Source organism: Babylonia areolata, chromosome 18, assembly GCF_041734735.1.
Source record: "Babylonia areolata isolate BAREFJ2019XMU chromosome 18, ASM4173473v1, whole genome shotgun sequence".
NCBI lineage: Eukaryota > Metazoa > Mollusca > Gastropoda > Neogastropoda > Buccinidae > Babylonia > Babylonia areolata.
In genome coordinates, this window is record NC_134893.1 from 63,955,875 (window position 1) to 63,976,355 (window position 20,481).

The 20,481-nt window shown below is 38.8% G+C and overlaps 2 protein-coding genes across 2 annotated transcripts in view; one reads left to right on the plus strand and one right to left on the minus strand.

The window, feature by feature from the left end:
• The first annotated feature begins 175 nt into the window (after positions 1-175).
• On the plus strand, positions 176-4,459 carry LOC143293002 (protein KTI12 homolog). The gene has a single exon (XM_076603778.1). The coding sequence runs from the start codon at positions 272-274 to the stop codon at positions 1,100-1,102; it is 831 nt and encodes a 276-aa protein (XP_076459893.1). The 5' UTR covers positions 176-271; the 3' UTR covers positions 1,103-4,459.
• A 1,354-nt stretch (positions 4,460-5,813) lies between these two features.
• LOC143292308 (uncharacterized) overlaps positions 5,814-20,481 on the minus strand; it is a 41,863-nt gene continuing 27,195 nt past the window's right edge. Inside the window, exons 8-10 of the mRNA XM_076602496.1 lie at positions 16,142-16,390; positions 12,717-12,854; positions 5,814-10,354 (exon numbers count right to left, since the gene is read on the minus strand). Coding sequence (XP_076458611.1) covers positions 10,005-10,354; positions 12,717-12,854; positions 16,142-16,390 — 737 coding nt within the window. The 3' untranslated portion in view covers positions 5,814-10,004. The remainder of the gene's footprint in view (positions 10,355-12,716; positions 12,855-16,141; positions 16,391-20,481) is intronic.

Genomic DNA, 20,481 nt, shown 5'->3' on the forward strand with positions numbered 1-20,481 from the left:
CATTAGTGTTCTTCTCGCTTTTTTCGTGGGGGTGGGGGGTTATTTTTTTACATCCTCATGGAGTCCTTTGACAAACCATCTCAGTGAGATGCTGGACTGATCGTGGGCCTTCAACTGAAGAATTTGGGGCATAAAAGCACATTTTGATATATTGTATTTCATTGCAGTAAAAAGGCGTACCAGTGGCTGGTGTGTTGTGTCTGTACACAACAAAATTTGTTGACGAAAACTTTCATAGACGATTAACATTGTTAACATTGTAATTGTTAGAATGCCGCTTGTGATTATATGTGGCTATCCTGCCAGTGGGAAAACCACAAGGACTAGTGAATTACAGAAGTACCTAGCAGACAGCCATCCTCAGCGAAACGTTCACGTGGTCAGTGACCATTCCATTGACGTGAACAGGAATGAGGTGTATGTCAGTTCCCAGAAAGAAAAAGAAGTCCGCGGATCGTTGAAATCGGCAGTCCAGAGGTTGCTCGGCAAAGACGACGTGGTCATCCTTGATTCGCTGAACTACATCAAAGGCTTCAGATATGAACTCTACTGTTTGTCTAAGGGGTGTCACAGCACTCAGTGCCTGATCCACTGCGACGCCAGCAAGGAATGGGTGACGGAGCGCAACCAGTGCAGAAGCCAGGACAAGTATGATGGTGACGTGTTGGATGGTCTGGTGATGAGGTTTGAACCTCCAAATCCAAACAACAGATGGGACAGTCCACTGTTTGTGTTGCAGACAGGTGACACGCTGCCCGCAGAAGACATCTGTGCCGCCCTGTTTGACCGCAAAGCACCCAAACCCAACCAGTCCACTCAGTCCCAACCACTGTCCTCCACAAACTTCCTCTATGAACTTGACAAAGTGACAAAAGACATTGTGTCTCTCATTCTTGATGCCCAGAAGACAGGTACTCCAGGAGATATCATCAGCATCCCCAACACGAAGGAGAAGGTGGTGTTGAAACGAGTGCTAACACTGTCGGAGCTGCAGCGTCACAAACGTCAGTTCATCACATACACCAAGCTGCATCCAGTGGACAGTACAGCCCACCTGTCAGGGCTGTTTGTGCAATATCTTAACAATGCCTTGAGTATTTAACGTCAGGATCAACAAAATTTAACCTTTCCCGTACGTCGCCTAAAATTTTGCGCGCCGTACATCATGGGTGTGCAGAAACCCATGGTTTCTAAGAAGGAATGACCCCTCGCTGTACGTCGTGGGTGTGCAGGCACCCATGGTTTCTGTGTACGAACTAACCCTTCGCTGTACGTCGTGGGTGTGCAGGCACCCATGGTTTCTGTGTACGAACTAACCCTTCGCTGTACGTCGTGGGTGTGTAGGCACCCATGGTTTCACAGAAGAAATAAGACCTTGCCGTACGTCGTGGGTGCACAGTAACCCACACCTGTCCGTAAAGCAAATTTGACTTTTCTTCAGCAGACTTGCATGCGCAGTTTCCACTTGTGCGTGTAGGCTATTTACTCCAGTGCTTGACCAGGCGCATTGTGAATACGTTTTGCCCGTGAGAAGAGAGTGTTGTTTTCTCTACTTTGAACAGATTAGGATAAGAATAAAATTTCTATATCAACTATCTTTCTTTTTTTAGCCATAGTCGGGTTTTCTCTACTTTGAACAGATTAGGATAAGAATAAAATTTCTATATCAACTAGATTTTAGATCAATTGATTTCAGACTTACAAAAATATCCAGTTCTTAGAAAGGCACTTTAATTCCAACTTGATAAAAAGCTATCAATCAGTTGCTCCCGATCATTCTCTACAAGAAAAACAGTTCATTCAATATTGTTGAAGATATCTAGTGCAATAAATATTGTTTTCTGAAATTAGTTACAACTTTAGAGTAAAACTTACCGCAGACTTGAACCGGGATACGATCAACAAAAAACAAGGTCACTCTGATCTCTCTCTGTAGCGAGCCCAAGTGACGTCACGTCAACAACGCGTGGCGCGCAAGCTTTGCATGGGTGGCTCCACACCCACGACGTACGGCGTGCAAGGTTTATTCTTTGGGAGTATGGGTGTCGTCACACCCATGATGTACTGGGACATTAATTGATTAATAACTTCTTTGTTTATGTATAAAAGAAAATAATGTTCAGTGGATATGTAGTAAACTATATTATGGACAAAGTCATGAAATTATGTGGAAGTGGCTTCAATATTACTTGAGTTACAGAGCAAAAACACTTGTCTGGGTGATTTCACACCCACGACGTACGGGAAAGGTTAAGACTGTCAAACATTTCAGTCATACTCATACACTACAGTCATAAGTCAGGTCTAAAAATCAGATGTGATTTGAGTTCCTCAGATCATTTCTGTCCATCAATAGTATCATGTCATCATTCTGACTATGATTGTCACATTGTGCATAACTCATCAAATACTGACTTGGATTGTCATTTTGTGATAATAAAGTTTGGATTGCCATTTTGTGATCATCACCTGATGAAGTTCAAGAAATGTATGCAGAACTATAGATCTATATATGTTTCAGTTTGTGGTATTGACATGAATTTAAATCATAAATAAAATTTATGTTTGCCTGAGTGCTGAGTGATGCTTTGCCCATGTGAAATGTATGGTTTCTCAGTCATGAGTGAGAATGTTAATATTTGTGTGTTGCTGAGTATTTTGTGTGTGAGATACCCCCCAAAATGTGAGGATTTGGAGTGTGGGGCCTGGGTATTTAGGAGTCAACAAAGTCTGGGTGCAAGACTACAAATTTGAGCATGTGTTTCAATACTTTCATTAAAATTTACTAAAGATCTATCAGTATGTGTGTGTTCATGAAGATTGTGGGAGCCAGGTTGGGAGGTGTGAGTACAGCCATTCAGATGTATATATATATATGTTGATGCCTTAATTCTTGACTGCTGCTGATGAGTGTGTTTGTTGGAGAAGGGCCATTGCTTCAGAGAGATTGCAGGTCAGGGTGTTTATTTTAACTTCTTTTGGAAACTGAATTACTTTTGTTTGAATAGCAAAATCAATTACACCACTTGCAAAATCAATTTACACCACTTAATACTACACCAGAACTAAGAAGTGTAGACTTCCAGTTCAAATTTGTGCCCCACTATCTCATTCTCAGACACATTTTACAAGGTTCAGCAGTATAGGGGTTAAAATTTGTTTGTGGATTTACGCAATGTATTTGTATATCTGTCAAGTAATGTTTAATGCTTATTTTTGAGATGCTGCATATATAAAATATTTTATGTAACTTTCCATATTCAATTTTCATCAGTCTTGGTCAGTGACTGCCCAGTTATGATAACGGAAGCATGTGTGTGTGTATATTTTTATATATATGAAACTTCAGACAAGGTTAATCTGAAGTACAGACAGTATTAATGTATCCAAAGAGCAAGCGTTTTGCATCCTAATTCCACTTTTGAGTGATTGGTAGTGACCAGAACAATACGTAGAAAAAACACTTTATTTCAATAGTTCAGTTGTATTGTTTCAAATGTCAGCCAGTTCAAGGTGATATCAGTGTAATATGCCTCATTGTTATTGTTATGTTACTTGCATGCACAGCAGGAACAATGAGACTTTAGTTCAATTAAATTTAGTTTTAAATCTGCATGTAGTGTGCGGCATAGAACAAGACAGGTGGGGAGAGAAAGGGTACGAGTGATTCCCCTTACTACTCTTGACTCTCAACTGAAATGTATCAATAATGTAAGAGTTATTTTTCAAAGATCCTCATAGCAATATCCTTTTTTGCAGTTTCACAGTAAATCTCAAGGGCCTTGCCCCTCTTCAACTCATTTTGTTGCTCACCAAACAGCAGAAGAAAGATGCAGTGAATTATGTAGTCAAGACACTGATTCAAGCTTGTGTAGGGTATTTAACTGTTGATCAGCACTTTTTTTTTCCAGCAATTACTTTCCACGAATCTGAAACATGAACAAAGATTAAAGAAAAGTGTCATTTATTTATTAATTTGGTTGTTAGCCAGCTCATTCACTGACGGTGTCACATTTTCAGATTTTGTAGGTCTAAAAATATTTGTCTGAATTTATCATGTTTGCAGTGCCTCCTCAAGTAACAGATATTGTGAGCTCAAATCAGGAATTTGTGAGTGCACATGTTCAGTAACAGGGACACTTGTAAATTTGATAACGCTTGATTCTGTATACAAATTTTGCTCAAGTGTGATACAGGATTTTTGCCATGCCTTGCTTTCATTCGGTTTAGTCCCATCGTTAAGTTCAGTATCAGACTGAACTACAGGTTATACATACTTGTAATAAGTGATCATGGCAGATGATGCAAGGGAAATACATCATCTTTCAATCTTTACCCTTCTGATTTTTGTTTGTTTTTTGTGCAAGGTCTATGTGAATGATGCTATTACCTAACAACTAACTTGGAAGCTCTGTAATCTTTTTATCAGTGAAATAATAAATTCTACATCTAAAACCAACTTGGACATCTGGTTTTTGTTTGGTAATGGTGCATTCGGAGCACACCACAATGTGATTTGATCATCTCATGATGGGCAACCTCACACGTTTCACACCCATACCTGATACGACATACTTTGAGGTCTGTACATGGATTTTTAACTTTTACTAATAGCTTTGATGCACATGTGCTATCACTTGTATTGTTGATGTTCCATACAAAAAATACATATAAAAATTTTAAGGTGGTACTATAATGTGAGAAATTATTACAACAGAGTTTAAAAGGGTGTGCAGTGTATGGTTGACATACACATTTTTTTTTCTTAACTGACAACAGATTTAGAACTGTGTTTGAAAATCAGGCTGCTCTCAATCTTGTAGGAAAGCATTGGTTTTCTAGTAGTGGTCCAACACCTCCATTTTTTGTCTCATGTGTTAAATAGAAGTTTCAGTTTCAAGGTGTCAGTGTTGGGACTGATCCATATGTACAAAAACGCTCATGAATCCATCAGTCCAGCTTTACTTTCATATTACACATGTATGGTTACTTTTATTAAAGTTTACTTCAACTTTTTTAGCTGTCATCTGATCAAGCCACTTCATTACAAAGTACCTTTTCCTTAATTTCAGTTAGGCAATCATACTTTGATTCCCATGGTTTCAATTGCCAAGAAAGACAGAGATAATTCAACAGCCAGTAAGACTGCTGCATTTGTAATGGATGCTGCAAGAGTTTCCTTTCCTTGTAAAAAATCTTATCTGACAAAATTAGGAAAATTTAAGTATATACGTATATCATTCGTCTTCTTTCCCTTACAAGAAAAAATGTTTCCTGACTCTAAAAATAAAATCATATAACAAAACTGTGTGGAGTCAGTGATGTGAAAACTAAACAAGTGTTTGGCAACATTGCCCTTTTCAAGGAAAGAAAACTATTGGAGTAAGGAGAATTTACACCACATACACAATATTTCAGTCTCTTACTACTGGTCTTCAGATATAAACATATTATAATTATTGTTTGGATTATCTCACATTTTAAGATCTGTTACAATGCTGGTTGTTTGCAATCTCTTTGGGCATTGTAGATGTATGGGTCCATTTCCAGCGGGTGTCTGTCGCAGTACATGTGAAAGCCAACTCATACATGTGTATGGGTGAACATCAGAGTAGCAGCCCACAAACGCAGAAGCTGACTTACATGTGAATGAACCCAGCTGTGACTGGTGTACAGGAAAGCTTGAGACAGAAGCAAAGAACGCATCCTGAAGAAAACCCTTGTATTCGCGTAACTACTTTAGTAACACATAACTTCCATACATTTGAAAACAGGCTCACAATTCACATACGTTCTGCAATGTACACCAAACAAATAATTAATACACATTTTATTTCCAAACTGAACTTGAAACAAAAAGCGTACAACAGAATTAAAATGTGAAGAGAAGGCCGTATTCAAAAACTGACTATGTGGTCAGTGTTTGGTGAGCAAGCCACTGTACAAATAAAAAACACCTAAGTCAAAGCTGTTGATTGAATTCTTGTCTGCTTTTACCAATAATGCAAACTGTTTCATGCCTATTGATCGGTTTTAAAAAACAAAGTTACATGTGTTTCTGTCTCTGAAAAGTATATTTTACGTTGTTGAATTATTTTTTTTTACCTCATTTAAAATAGTGAAAGTTTTGTGTTTGGTTTATAAAAAAGCTTTATTTAAAAAAAAGATAAAAAAATTATTTAGCTTTAAAAAAAAACAACTTATAAAACATTTTAAAAAATCAATCAAGAAGATTGACACTCAGCAACATTTTTTTTTTTTCGGCAAGTTAAAACACACAATTTTAATGTTATAAAATGAAAATTGACACTGCCATGTTTTTCCTGTTAACTAGAAATGAACACACGCAAAAATTATGTACAAAATAAAGATTGACCAAATGCTATATTTTTGTTCTATTGATATTAAAACAAAAAATATGGAGTGCTTTGTGCAAATAAATATATATATAATGTGCTATCAGACATACAGACATAATTTTTTTTATCCCAAAATTGCATTTAAAACATCTGTCCTGTGTGTGGCTGAAACAAATACAGATGTCCACATTTTTGAGGGGGTGGGTGAATCAGAGCATACCAAATGAATGGATCTCATGTACATGATGCACACCAACAAAATAACAAAGGAGACTTCTGTCACCTGCCCACTTTGTGTGTCATACCTTTGTTCAGTTGTTACTTTGCTCAGTTTCTCAGATATTTCTGCCATATCTCAACCACATTTAATATAAATTCAGTCACTTTTTTCTGGGGGGTGCAAGGAAGGAGGGAGGGTGGGGGGTTAGAGTGAGAACCTACAAAACAGCACCGTTCATGGCTTATCGTCATAATCATTAAGCTCCTCAAGGCAAAAAAAACCAAAACAAAACAAAACAAAAAACTAGGCTGTGCTGATGATTTTTGCTTTGTTTGTCATTCCCAGTATACAATAAGTAATTAAAAAGGATAAATAAATACTCCTACGTATAGGCCATATAGGAAATGACACAGCAGAATAGACAACTAATGCCTATTTCAGTGTTAAGAATTTCACTACCTATCTACCAGAGTAAAACAGCACAGACAGTACAAACCTCGTAGTCTGGAAGACATCAATCCATATTTTGACAGTGACTGAAGTTGCCAGAAACTTCTCTCAAACTTGTAATTATGGTGGCACTTCACTCTTTTCCCTGGCTTGCCAAATGTCTCCAACATCAAGGCAAAAAACAAGACCACAAGACACACAATGGTTGTTTTTGTGACCGATTGTTATGCAGCACATAAACATGAGTGGGAATGACTGACTGTTTTGTAATCCTGAAACATTTATGGCCACAGTGCAGGGGCTGCTTAACTGAACTGTCTTAATACAAAAACAAGACATGGAGGAAAAAATCGCTTAAATGCCAATGTGGAGATTGTTAAGAACGGAAATACTGCCAGTGATGTATAAATCTGACTGCTACATGGAGGGACAATCACTTAAATGCCAATGTGAAGACTTAAGAACGGAAATACAGCCAGTGACGCATAAATCTGACTGCCGTCCCACAGAGTTGCTGGGACAAAGGAACAGCTTGAAAAGAAGAATGTTTACAGCAAATGAAAACAATGAGCCATGGGTGCGGTGTCCCATGTCCTACAAGGTGATACAGTAAAGCTCTCCTCATTCCTTGTTCCTCTGATGTGACAATGTCAAATAATACTCACAATGTGATGAGTCTCATTTTATATGCTCAGACAAAACAACTTTAACATCCAAGGACCAAAGCCACTCGACATCCTGAAACAAAACCACTCCATTATCCTAGGACAAAACCATTCCAAAAACATTTGTCTTCTTCAACTTCATTATCTAGCCTTGGAAAATCTCTTTAACAAGGTACTACACAGTTAACTTTCAATACAAGATTCTTTTGAAATTGGAACATATCAAATAAAAATGATTATTCTTTTTCAGTCTAATAACATCATCTTAGATGAACAGACTAAAAACAAACAAACAAATGATGATTATTCTTTTCTCCTTTTCCTTCTCCTGAATACATCCACACATCCTATATAATCCACACATAAAGCAGACACTTATTACTGTCAAACGGAAAAATAAATGCAAGAAAGGCAAAAGAAATGAAAGACAAAACACAACAAAAAAAGCAATGAAAGCAAAGCGATGCAATGTTGTAGTCCCTACACACAGCCTCTTTGAATGTCAGTGCATATGCATCTGATCAAAAGCCACTTTCATTTTCTCCAGATATTTTCAATGTCTGCTCCCCAATTACACCAATGTTGATGTGAACGAAAAACAACTCTGATAATGAGTTTACCCGAGGGTTTCAACTCTTCAAGGCCAGTCATACTGTTTCTTGAGGGAGTGTCAGTTTCAAGAAGGCATCAAAGCATGTAGACTGATCCACACAAACTACATCACATCTGCTTTAAAAATTATATTTAAAAAATTCAAGCACGCAGATGCCTGACCTACGCATAGACCCGACAAATTGGTCAGGTCTTATGAGAGAATGGTGGGATTAACTGATTTTTGTTACAGTAATAAGTATGCCACCAAGGTCAACCAAATGCTTTATCATAAAAGAAAAAAAATCCCCTAAATGCCAATGTATAATACAGTTGTTTCAGCCATGGTAGAGAAACAGATCATTTCTCTCAAGGCTAGGTGAAGATAACCCTGATACCTTCAACAGGTTATCACATGACCCATTCTTTACTTTAACCTGCACTGAAACCTTTCCCCCAGGTAGTGACAGTCCTTGTTGACCTGGAGACCTTGAGTCACCTGATGACACTGTTCCCTGATCAGGAAACAGCATGACACACACCATGGACACAGAATGGCTCTTGTGCATGTCATTTCACAGCTGGCTAAACAAACCCATTTCTCCACCTCACAGGACTTCAAAACTGGCCAAACATGTTTCTCCATCTCACTGGTCTTCACAACTGACCAAACAAACATAATTCTCTATCAGAGACTTTCCCAATTGTCTTTACAACTGGCCAAACTCATTTTTCATGAGACAGTCAGTACGTATCTCTTCTGCATGCACTTTAAGCAACAAGCTGTTGAGGCTTTACAAAACCAAACAATCAAAAACTGTTCATAACAAAACAACACTCTGATTTACCAGATCAACAACAGAAATATGTGCAGAGATTTTCTGAGTCAAATCTTGTGAGAGGGCAAATCAATAAAGCTTAAACATGAAAGAAGTACCAGAAAAAAGCTAAAAGTATACATAGATATATACATCCTTAGATTACATGGATCTGATCCACTTCAAAACAAATCTTTGGCCTTTACTTTGGCCTTGACTAAACAATGAAACTGGTAGCAAACAACTTCAAAAAATGCATTAACAATTTGTATGCAATAACAGCATTGACAATGAAAAAGTCTCTGCAAACACTTTGATTCAAATACATATCATGTAATGATACATGTATACATGCGTCAGTCCAGACCCTGTCACTGACACATTTCATTTTCAAAGGCATTTTGTGTTCCACATGGCTTTGTTTCTAACGGATTATGGAAACATAAATCTCTGCTTCACTACACAGTGGGCTGAGCCCTGTTGTGGACACAAGTTACACTGAAGCTTCCAAACACATGGAAGCTTCAAAACCTAAAGCTTTGCCACTTATGAATGAATTTAAACCAATACTACCCATTACTGAGGGCATTTTCTTTCAAAAAAATTTGTTTCACCCCCAAAAACGGAGTATGGCTGCCTACATGGCGGAGTAAAAACAGTCATACACATAAAAGCCCACTCGTGGACATACAAGTGAATGTGGGAGTTGCAGCCCATGAACAAAGAAGGGAAGAAGTTTTGTTGATCTGGGAAGTTTCTTTCTTTTTTGTATCTATGCTTTGCTAGACCTCCAGCAACATGATCCCCATCTTCTGACTAAAGGTACATCAAAAGGCAAATTCTCATTCAGAGTAAACTAAACCTGAAAAAAAAAAAAAAAATTCAAGTAATCTCTGGCTGTCTAGTAGCCATTGGTGACGACGGTGGCCGAGGAGTGAGTGGCGTTCATTGCAACCGGCGGCGGCGGCCCCTGCTCCTGCAGGTGCATGTAGGGGTGGTGGGTGTTGGTGGTGGTGGAGGAACTGACCACCACCTGAGGACCGCCCCCTGGGCGGCTGAGCACCATGCCCCTCAGGGGGTTCTCCGGGGCAGAGAAACAGGCCATGAAGGAGACCACGCCCACAGTGCCCACGCCCCCAATGAACATGTAGTAGGCCCAGCCGTAGGAGCTCACTTTGAAGTCCAGGATGGATTCCGTGAACGTGCCCGTGTTGTTGGAGAACACTGCGATGCTGTAGGCACCAGCCACCGCTGAAAAAACACATTTCATATTATGCAGATGTTGTGTCCAAGAATGCTCCTTGTACAAATCTTTGAATATATATACAGACAAGACAAATTATGATCTGCAGAAAATGATCTCCTCCATGATCTACCACACATACCCCACTGGAGACAATTACCAGGATGATGGCAGCTGCTGTCTACTGAAAATATTCTTTACACACTCCCTGTGTTGCCAATCCATCTGTGTCAAGAACATTGCTGAATTAATGATTTTATGTTAAAATACATTCTGTTTTCCAGATCTGGTTTTCTTGAGTTGCAGTTTTAGAAAATACAAGCACTACAATTTAGATCCAGGCAACTGTAGAAAATATACATAGATGCAGTCGCAATATGCAACCACACACACAAATGGGGTAATGATTCCACAAAGAAACTGAGATTATAATTCAGATTAATTTGAGCACACACACACACACACACACACACACACACACAGGATCCATGAGCCAAAAAAATAAACCCTTAAATTTAAAATCATAAAAGCAATCCCCAATCAACACCATTAGTGGACAGACACTGTCCCTGCCTTCCTATAGCAAGCCCCAGACACGTACAGCAGAAATTAATTCACTGCCCCTAGGCCATTAACAGCTATGGGGCCTTTAACTCTTTCATCCCTTCTGCCCAATTTTCTGATTCACAGGAATCTTGCTGTTCATTCCTAGAGCCTAGAAAACTATGCAGCAGAGAGTTCCACCCTTCCTCCCAAGAACAAAAGAACTTCAACTCTCACAGTTCAACTCAAGTAAAGCGCTTTGAACTTCTCACGAGTAACACCATCCGTGTGCATCATCTATCCTTGACCAGGTCACTTGCAGGGTAATGTTTATGAATGAAACAGATGCCAGACACCTCCTTCCCCCACCCTGACCCACAGGAAGGTGGTTACTGCTATATTCTTATTGATGTGCTGTGTAGACGTGGCACTGCAGACTGAACACATGCACAGACAATGGAATGTGTAGAAAAGTCCCATTCTGACCAGTTTTCTCATGTTCTGTTTTACAACATTTCATCAGATGATGATGATATTCTGTTACAACTGAATGAAGAGGAGAGAGTCCAATTCGTTGCTGCAACTGAAGCACAGACAGCGGGTCACTAAAGTGGAGAGGAACTGAACGATGAAAACCTGCCTCTGTTTACATATGGCCAAGGTTTGAGTTGGTGAGTGTAGTTATGCTACACCTGATTCTACAACCAGGAAATCATTTGCCCCAAGGTCAGGACCTGTTCATCTGCTGTACAGATGACAGGATTTGAGTACTTTCAGCTGTTTTATTCAAATGGGGAGTTCATATTATACTCCCAGTTTGGTTAAATATACTGTACCATGTCAAACTGATGCAAACCAGGCCTGTCTGTTCGCTCTTCTCGGCCAAAATTTATCGCGGCAACTCAGTGACATGACATTTCGCCATTAGACCACCATCTGCTACCCAATGAAATGCTGTTTCTGGCAGTAGGTAAGTAATCATTCCAATGGCCAGAAGTGTTTAGTTCTGGTGTTAACTTCAGAAACTGAAAAGCCAGAAAAAAGTAACAACGAAGGTCTTAACCACACAGACCACTGGCCTATTTGAGGAGATGGTGACAATGAACAAATGTGAAAAGTATGGTGTACATTTGTACAGGAACAAGCATGACCGTTTCAAGGAAAATCACACACGTCACCTTTGTGTGATATATATGACATAATGACTTTGACTCTGACAAGTCTACAAGGAGAAAGTTTTGTTTGAGAATAATGTATGTACAAGAACTGTGTACATTTATTGTTCTGAATCTGGTTCAGTAACAGTGTTGTGAAAGACATTCTCTTTGAGACAGTAAACAAACATCATATCATTTTGATATGGACATTAGCAGTGACAAAAGTGGAATTTTTTTATGGATATGATGACCAGCAATGTGGCACTGAGATACATGTGAGGCATTACTCATTGAGTACCTGCATGATATGCATACTCTGCAAACAACTGTCCTGCATGGGGTGCATACTTGTATGCGTTGTGTTTGACCCCAAACTCACCTGCTTTACACGTGTGTGTTACCTGAGATGTCACCTTATAGTGTCAACAGGGTTACAACTTCTCACATCAATTCCGTATACAACAGTATATGACAGTATCACTTTTCACATCAATTCTGTATGCTACAGTATATGACAGTATATCACTATATGCATTGCCACAAGGCTCTGAAATATGTACCCTATTTCCTACCTCTTCTCTAAATCCAGGAATGAAGGGAACATATGCATCATAGGAATCAGGGACTAAATGAGTTTGCTGTTCTGTCTGTATCCTGCACTGCACTGTACCTGCCAGGAAGTCCAAGATGCCCAGAACGATGAAGCGTTTACAGCAGCTGCAGCAGGCCAGACACAGGGAGATGGCCCCACACACACAGCTCACCAGGACACACACCGCAGCACCAACACGTGCTGAGTGGAACCAACCTGCCCAACCAAAGACACTGTTTGACAGACCAAAAAAAAGATTTCTTCTTTTCAATAAAAGATAAAATGTATGAACAATATTCACTGCACATTCCCCTGAGCGGTCATCACTGTAAACTGAATCAAACAGATTTTGTCTCAACACTGCTTTCTGCACTTGCTGAAGAACAGTGTTCCAGTATCATCTTAAAGTGGGAAGACATAAAAACATGAAACAAGGGTTTAGGTTTACAGTTTGTCATTGATGCATACCAATTTGAACTGACCCACTGGTGTGACAGCCACTGGTCACTTGACAATGATTTTTCATTAAAATAATCGCAACTGCTTTTTCTAACCCAAAAAGATTCCTTACTCTGGTTCCTTTGTAGTATGACGCCTAGCAGACGAACACAGCTAACAACCAACCTAGAAACTTGCACAGAAAACAAGTTATGATGCTTGCACAAAGCCACTGTGTCCTATCACTTGTATGTTGTGAACTGCAGTGGAACAAAGTGCAAGCATGTGTGTGTGTGGGGGGGGGGGGGGGGGGATGGGTGTACGTGTGTGTGCATGTGTGTATGTATGCATATACAAGGGCATGCAATGTGTGACACATGGAAAGATAAGACAGAGAACCGATATCCGGCTCAGAGCATGTGCATCAGCACTCTTTTCATGCTTGTTAACCCGTGTTCCAGTGTAGAAATTCAAGTAACACAGACACACACACACACATTCTCACTCACTAATTCACACTACTTATTATCACTTAAACACACATTAATACTTTACAAAGAAGAGGCCAATCTGAGCAAACCTAACGCCCATTTCAACTTGTATTTCCCCAGAACGTTATTGCCCACTTCATTTTATATAATCATATTTCTGATATCTGCCATGTATGTCTGAACAGGAAACATTTCCTTTGCAACAGTCAACAACACAATAAAATGAGCAACAAGAGCAATAAAGACACACACACATACACATTTTAACAGTTTCACATATGAATACATATACATATGGAGGAGGAATTATGTTTAATGTCCCGTCACACATATCGGTGACTGAAGACATTTTGTATTTATGAATACATTTGAGTATCATCGGTTAGAAGGGGTGGGAGATATGAATGGAGGGTTGGGGGAAACTGGGCAAATGAGGGAGAAATGAGGGTGAAATTTGAAAAAAAAAATTCTAAATTACAGGAAATTACTTAAAGGACTTCATAAAAGAGAAGTCGTTAAACTGACAAGCGAAACAACTGATAATGAATGCAAAAAGTCAAAAACATCAACGTTCCCAGTCACTTGTGAAGACACCCTTTTGTGTACATAAGGCTTTATCAAGCAACAGTCAAAAATTATATGCTTAATTGTCAGGTTACTAAAGCATATGCACTTGACATTAGAACAATACTTGGTCCGTAATGAATTTGATAATAGTCTGAGAGCTAAACTCAGAATTGGTCTGTGAATCGGACCAAAGTCTGAGAGAGTCAACTGACAAGGTTTTAGACTTGAATTCAAGCACTTATAAAAGTCTCTTTCTGGTATATTGCTTATTTCCTTGTATGACAATGGGCAATACTTTTATACTATCTATATGATTCTTTGCTCCCCTTTTTGCTGCCCTGTCTGCTTGGTCATTATAAAGGAATCCTGTGTATGATGGTATCCAACAAAAATCAACATTTGTACCCTTCATAAATAGGGAGTGCAATAAATACCTAATTTCAAACAATAAATCTTCTCTGATTATTCTCAAAAATGAGCAAACTTTTTAAAACAGACTGAGAATCAACACAAAATAGGATATTACTTACTATGATTGGTATATCAACAAGATGATTTAAAGCCATAAGGATGGCCATCAATTCAGCTGTAAAAATTGAATGTCCCTTACCTAAATAATATGATTTTTGTGTTTTTAGGTCAGAAATGACAAAAGAAGATCCTGCACTGCTATCATCCAGGACCGAGCCATCAGTGTAAACTTTTAAATGATAATCAAAATTTTCTTCTAATTCAATTCTGACAGATACTGCTATTATATGTGGATATTCTCCTTTTGTTGTGTCAGAAGCACATATGTTGACATTTGCTTTTGCTAACTCCCAGGGAGGGAAAGGTGGCACCAGAACACGAGGTGCCATATCATGCAAACCAATGTGTGTGTGCGTGTGTATGAACGAGTCCATAAGACAATTTATTTGTTGGTGAAAATACACATTGTAAGGTGTCAGTGGGGGCGTGGGGAACTGCCAATGGGGGAGGAAGAAATGGATATTTTTCCTGACCAATTAATTTTGAAAATGACCTGATGATTTTGTGGTTAACAGATCAAATGAACCATAGCAATTTTTAGTATGCTTAACCAAACCTAAACTTTATAAAATTGTAGATTGATGTTTCACCTGTTTGGTGGATCCTCCAACACCACTTCAGAATGTTTAATGTGCTTCCTTCTTCCCACATCATGACAGGTGGAAGAAATTATTGTGGATCAGACCAAATCTGGAGAAATTCATCCGTTTAGAAGTCCCATTCCTCTTGCGACAGGAGAGGTCTTTTACCCATCACTGAATCTTCTTTCTTTGGAACTGAATAAGAATCTGCTCAGTTAGGGTTGCAGTAACAGTAAATTCCTAAAGCCTGTGTAAGATATGAACCCTCCCCAAAATCCTGTATATTCTAATTATATGCACAGTCACTGTCTCTTTCTGTCATTACAATTTCATATAGAACAGGCATAAAGATTATACTTATCATCATTCAATCATTATTCCCAGTGACAACTCTGGTCATAAGCTTCACAGTGAATGAACAATACAACCCTCCAGTGCAAGGGGAAAAACAATCGGTTTCATTCTGTACAGTTAGAATTGTGGGGCATGGAATTCTTTAGGTCAAGGGTTATATAGGATGAACCAGCATTCCTGGCTAGTCAGCCAACACCTTCATCAACTGGAACACCAGTGTGATCAGAAATCTATGCAGAAAATATGCATGGGTGGGAGTGACTGATAAATGCAATTGCCTTACTGCCAAAACACAGTAAAATAAAGGGGACTTTTTACTGCCAGTATACCAATACTGAAATCAGTATAAATACAGAAATAATAAATAATCTTCCCATAAATTTTACCTAACATACTTACCATGATCCAATGGTGCAAACTCTAGCAGGGGTCTGATTCCTGTCTTGTGCAAGCTACTACTCGACTCACACATAGAAACCGTAAGAAGCTGTGGCTTACAGTGCTCTCTTTAACAGCACTTCTAACCTTAACGGACACTCACCACTATCGTTGTCCATGTCAATGGTCTGACACTCGCTATGTCCCAGAACCTCCACGCAGTACATGAACAGACCCAGGCTTCCCTTCACCGCCCTGCCCACCAGGTCAGCAATCTCGCCAAACCCATGGGGGTCTGAGACGATCCAGTACGGGGCACCTGCCCCCACCAGAATCAGGATGGATCCAATCACCATCCCGGCCAGGGACAGTTTCTGTATGGTGCTGTACTGGGCTGTCATCTTCAATGGTCCTGTTGTCACACACACACACACACACACACACACACACACACACAGAGCAATTTTATTTTCTTGCATCAAAGTTTGTATTTTCTCTTACTGAAACATCATCATCATTAACATTTCCACTTTGCACATTTAAACAGATCACTACAGAAGAATCACACCATTAACACATTACTGCAGTGCACTTCTGTGACAATTAACTTCCAAGGGTGCTTCTATTTCATAAAACATAAAACTGTTAAAGGAGAAGAGAAAAAAACAAGAACAAAAGAGAGGCAAGGCCTTCAAGACTCACTTGTGATACACTTAAAAAAAAAAAAAATCTAATCGTTAAAATGTGTTCTGTATTTGTTATTATCAAGCTTCGGGTTAAAAAAAAAAAAAAAAAGTCCTAACCAGATTCGAACCCCGCATGTTCGGGTGAGAAGAAACTGTCTTAACCATTACACTATCATGGCTCCTTAACTGACATTCTAAAATTTAATATTTGAACATATTTTTTTAAAGGGCGATAAATCAATTGTGGTATTCGCAGTGAGAACGCTGTTTAAATCATATTATTCTGGTGTATCTTCGGCATTCAAAAAATCTTTAAGGTCAATAAAAAAAATAAAAAAAGTTCTTTTTAAGTCCACGGTAAAGGAGACATGGCTATCACTGCAATCACACTGCAACATTTAGCCATTTTCTCTTTATCTAGATAGATGTACAAGTTTAGTTACACCCGCCAGGAATGTATGACACATGGTCGATTCAATTTCTCTTTTATGTTCATTCTAGTTTTATAGTTTTAAAGTTGATATGAAAATTTAGTATTTTGTTATACTAATAACATGTAGAGCCATGTACAAGTACTTCTAAACGTTGTAAGAAGTGAAAAGGACTTCATTTTGAGAAAAGTCAAGACTGGAATTTTTTTCGTTTCATTGTGATCTATTCATGGGTATTAACTCGCATGGTTTACAATTTTGAACTGTGAATTCCAACTGATTCTGTGGATATTTTTATGGCAGTTTGGGGCATAATCCAGTAAGTGATGAGGCGTTCACAAATCTTTCTCTGAATAAATATTTAACGGTCTCCTTCTCCAACTTTCCATCACATGTTATCGCGTATTGTCCATTGAATATAGGACTGAACGGGCAGGTCAACAACTTAAAACAAAATGGCGTCGTTCACATTCGCAAAGAATATGAGCACGCGCTTTGAATGTGTATAAATATGTGTACACAACTGATTTTTGCCCATGACCTTCAGGGCTCAGCCAATAGATCTGTAAAGTCCACTCATTGTATTGATTTTAGTATTTTCCGAAAAAGACCACTTGGGCGAATGAACATAGTGAAAGCCCTGTACACTGAGAGTAAAACACACAAGCTTTTTATATACTGAGTATAATTTCAAAATGTAATGATGAGAAAGATCAGTTTAAAGCAAATTAAGTCCCCTAGCATTAATTACAGAGTAATTTCCCTTTTTTACTAACTGCACCAAAACATTTACAAAATAAATAAAACTTCCATGCTTAGCAAAAGAAGTTCCTGTTTGAACAAAAAATGATAATAATGACTGCTCTTGTTGTTGTGTCAGAATATCAGATCAAAGTGCCAAGTTTAGAGGATACAAAAAATATTAATATAACAGTAAATGCAGTTTGCATATAATTTGGCTTTTTTTTTTTCTTTTTTTGTGCCCATCCCAGAGGTGCAATATTGTTTTAAACAAGATGACTGGAAAGAACTGAATTTTTCCTATTTTTATGCCTAATGGCGTTGGTGTCAACTGACAAAGTATTTGCAGAGAAAATGTCAATGTTAAAGTTTACCACACACACACACACACACACACACACACACACAACCAAACACCGGGTTAAAACATAGACTCACTTTGTTTACACAAGTGAGTCAAAAATAAACAAAGTATCTGTGGCTGCCTTCACCACTACACTCCATCTCACTCTCTATGATCGGCTTCAGATGCACTTTGCCCACACCCAGCTGCCGTTCTTTCTCCATCTCTGGACCTTTCATTTGGAATGAACTTCCTCTTCCGTTTCATCAGGTCTCCTCACTCACCTCCTTCAAGTCTGGCCTTAAAACCCACCTTTTTCCAAGACAACCTCCCTCCCCTGCCTTTTCTTTGTCTTAAGTTTCTCAAGTTTTGATTTATGCATGCATATGAATGACTGGTGTGAAAGCACTTTGATTTGTCTCTGCACAAGATTCAGTGCAATATAAATATTCATTACTATCATCATCATTATTATTAAGTATTAAAAAATGTTCAAGTCACCAACAGCCTACAAGAAACACTAATAATAAACATTTGTATTTGAATGATTCACACAGCACAATTCACTGGAGGATGTTGAATTGATGTTTTACCATCAGCACTTCAATAATTTTGCTTTCTGCTAATTTCAAAGCTGAGAACAAGCTCTACTACCTGAAGGACTTGCAGTAATCATCTAGCAGTAATTCCAGCAAAGCAAATAAGACTTTTAATGTTTAGTTTTCTAGTGTACAAGTCTAGCATGCAGGAGGAACACTAGCTTTGGAACTCCTTACCAATAATATATATATATATATATATATATATATATATATATATATATATAAGAAATAAAGGCAGTGCCATTTCATTTAAATCAACCTACAAAACATTTCTTTTTCAAGGACTTAAAATCATAAATACCATCTATGCCAGTGACTCAGGACAATCTGATCTACTTGCTGGTCTCCAACAGACAGTTACAGTATAAAAGACTTTTCAAAAGATCTGAATGACATTTTCAAGACAAGAAGTAATTACTATCTTGCAATCTTATGGACTCTCAAATGTGTGTGTGTGTGTGTGTGTGTGTGTGGTGTGTGTGTGTGAGCGTACTTGTTCCTGCTGAATTTGATGTTTTTTCTTATGTCCATGTTTACTTGGTGACGAATTCTTTCCATCTATCAAATAAATAAGAAATTCAATGCACTAGTACTTTTTTGTTTAATACTTGTTTTTGTTGCTGTTTGTGTGCTTCCTCCAGTTTATTTATTTCAGTTATTATGTCCCATTGGAAAACAGCATGTCGATTGCTTATCTCATTTCCACAGTTAACTAAATTTGGTTTCGTTTCTTCGTTCCATCAGAGACAGCTCTTGAAATAACAAGATAACATAGGTCAACAGATGAGCAGACTTGTTTGTGCCTGAACCCCTGTGTGTTGACAATCAAACACGAAAGCATGTTTAAGATCCTCGGTCCCTTTGAATGTTTACCACAGTTGTGGGTGAAAAAACAACAAAAAACAAACAAAAAACAGCTTTATTTTCAATTTAAAAAAAAAAACGGGGGGGGGATTCTAACACTGACAAGATGGGATCAAACAGGGTAGAACACAAAACAATTCATCATAAGTTCATGAACAGCGCGTTGTCACGGCAGAAATAATAATTACAACAAAAAATACGCCACTGCCATTTTCATCAGCTCCCCTTCCTGCACAAGCCATACGTGGCGTCACTGCGCCTGTCTGCCCTCTGTCAAAGCCACTGGCGCAGTGTGACCAGACGACGACGTGAACGTAGAAACGAAGACGACAAAAGCAAAACACACAGAACAAACCTGTTTCACTTGTGCAGTGGTAAGACGGGGTACTACTCGATCAGAATCTGTCGTGCTTTGTGCTTCTGTCGTTTGCAGAACAGACTGAGAATCGAAGTAACTTTTCTTCCAGCTTTCCAAGAATTGCCGGGACCTGACTCACATCGCGTTTTGATTGGTCCAGAGCAACGGGATTGGCTGGGGGAGGGAGGTGGAGAACTGAAAGCGCGAGGATGCAGTGGGCAGAAGCGACAGACTGAGGGGGTGTTGCGGGATTGAGGGAGGGGTGGCAGGATGTGGGCATGCAGACCCAACAACAGGTGCTTGTGTTTCAATGGTATTTTGTTATATTGCACGTGTTGTCATCCTGGTAATTGTCTCCAGTGGGGTATGTGAGTGTGTAATGGGGGGCAGGATGCACAAATATTCTTAGTGTCTGGTGCTTATGATTCTATACACGTGAAATCTGCACACCACACACTGCCACTTGTTGACCCCCTCC

Bases quoted from the DNA above. Each gene is read 5' to 3' on its own strand.
- LOC143293002 (XM_076603778.1), top strand. From the start codon at position 272: ATGCCGCTTGTGATTATATGTGGCTATCCTGCCAGTGGGAAAACCACA.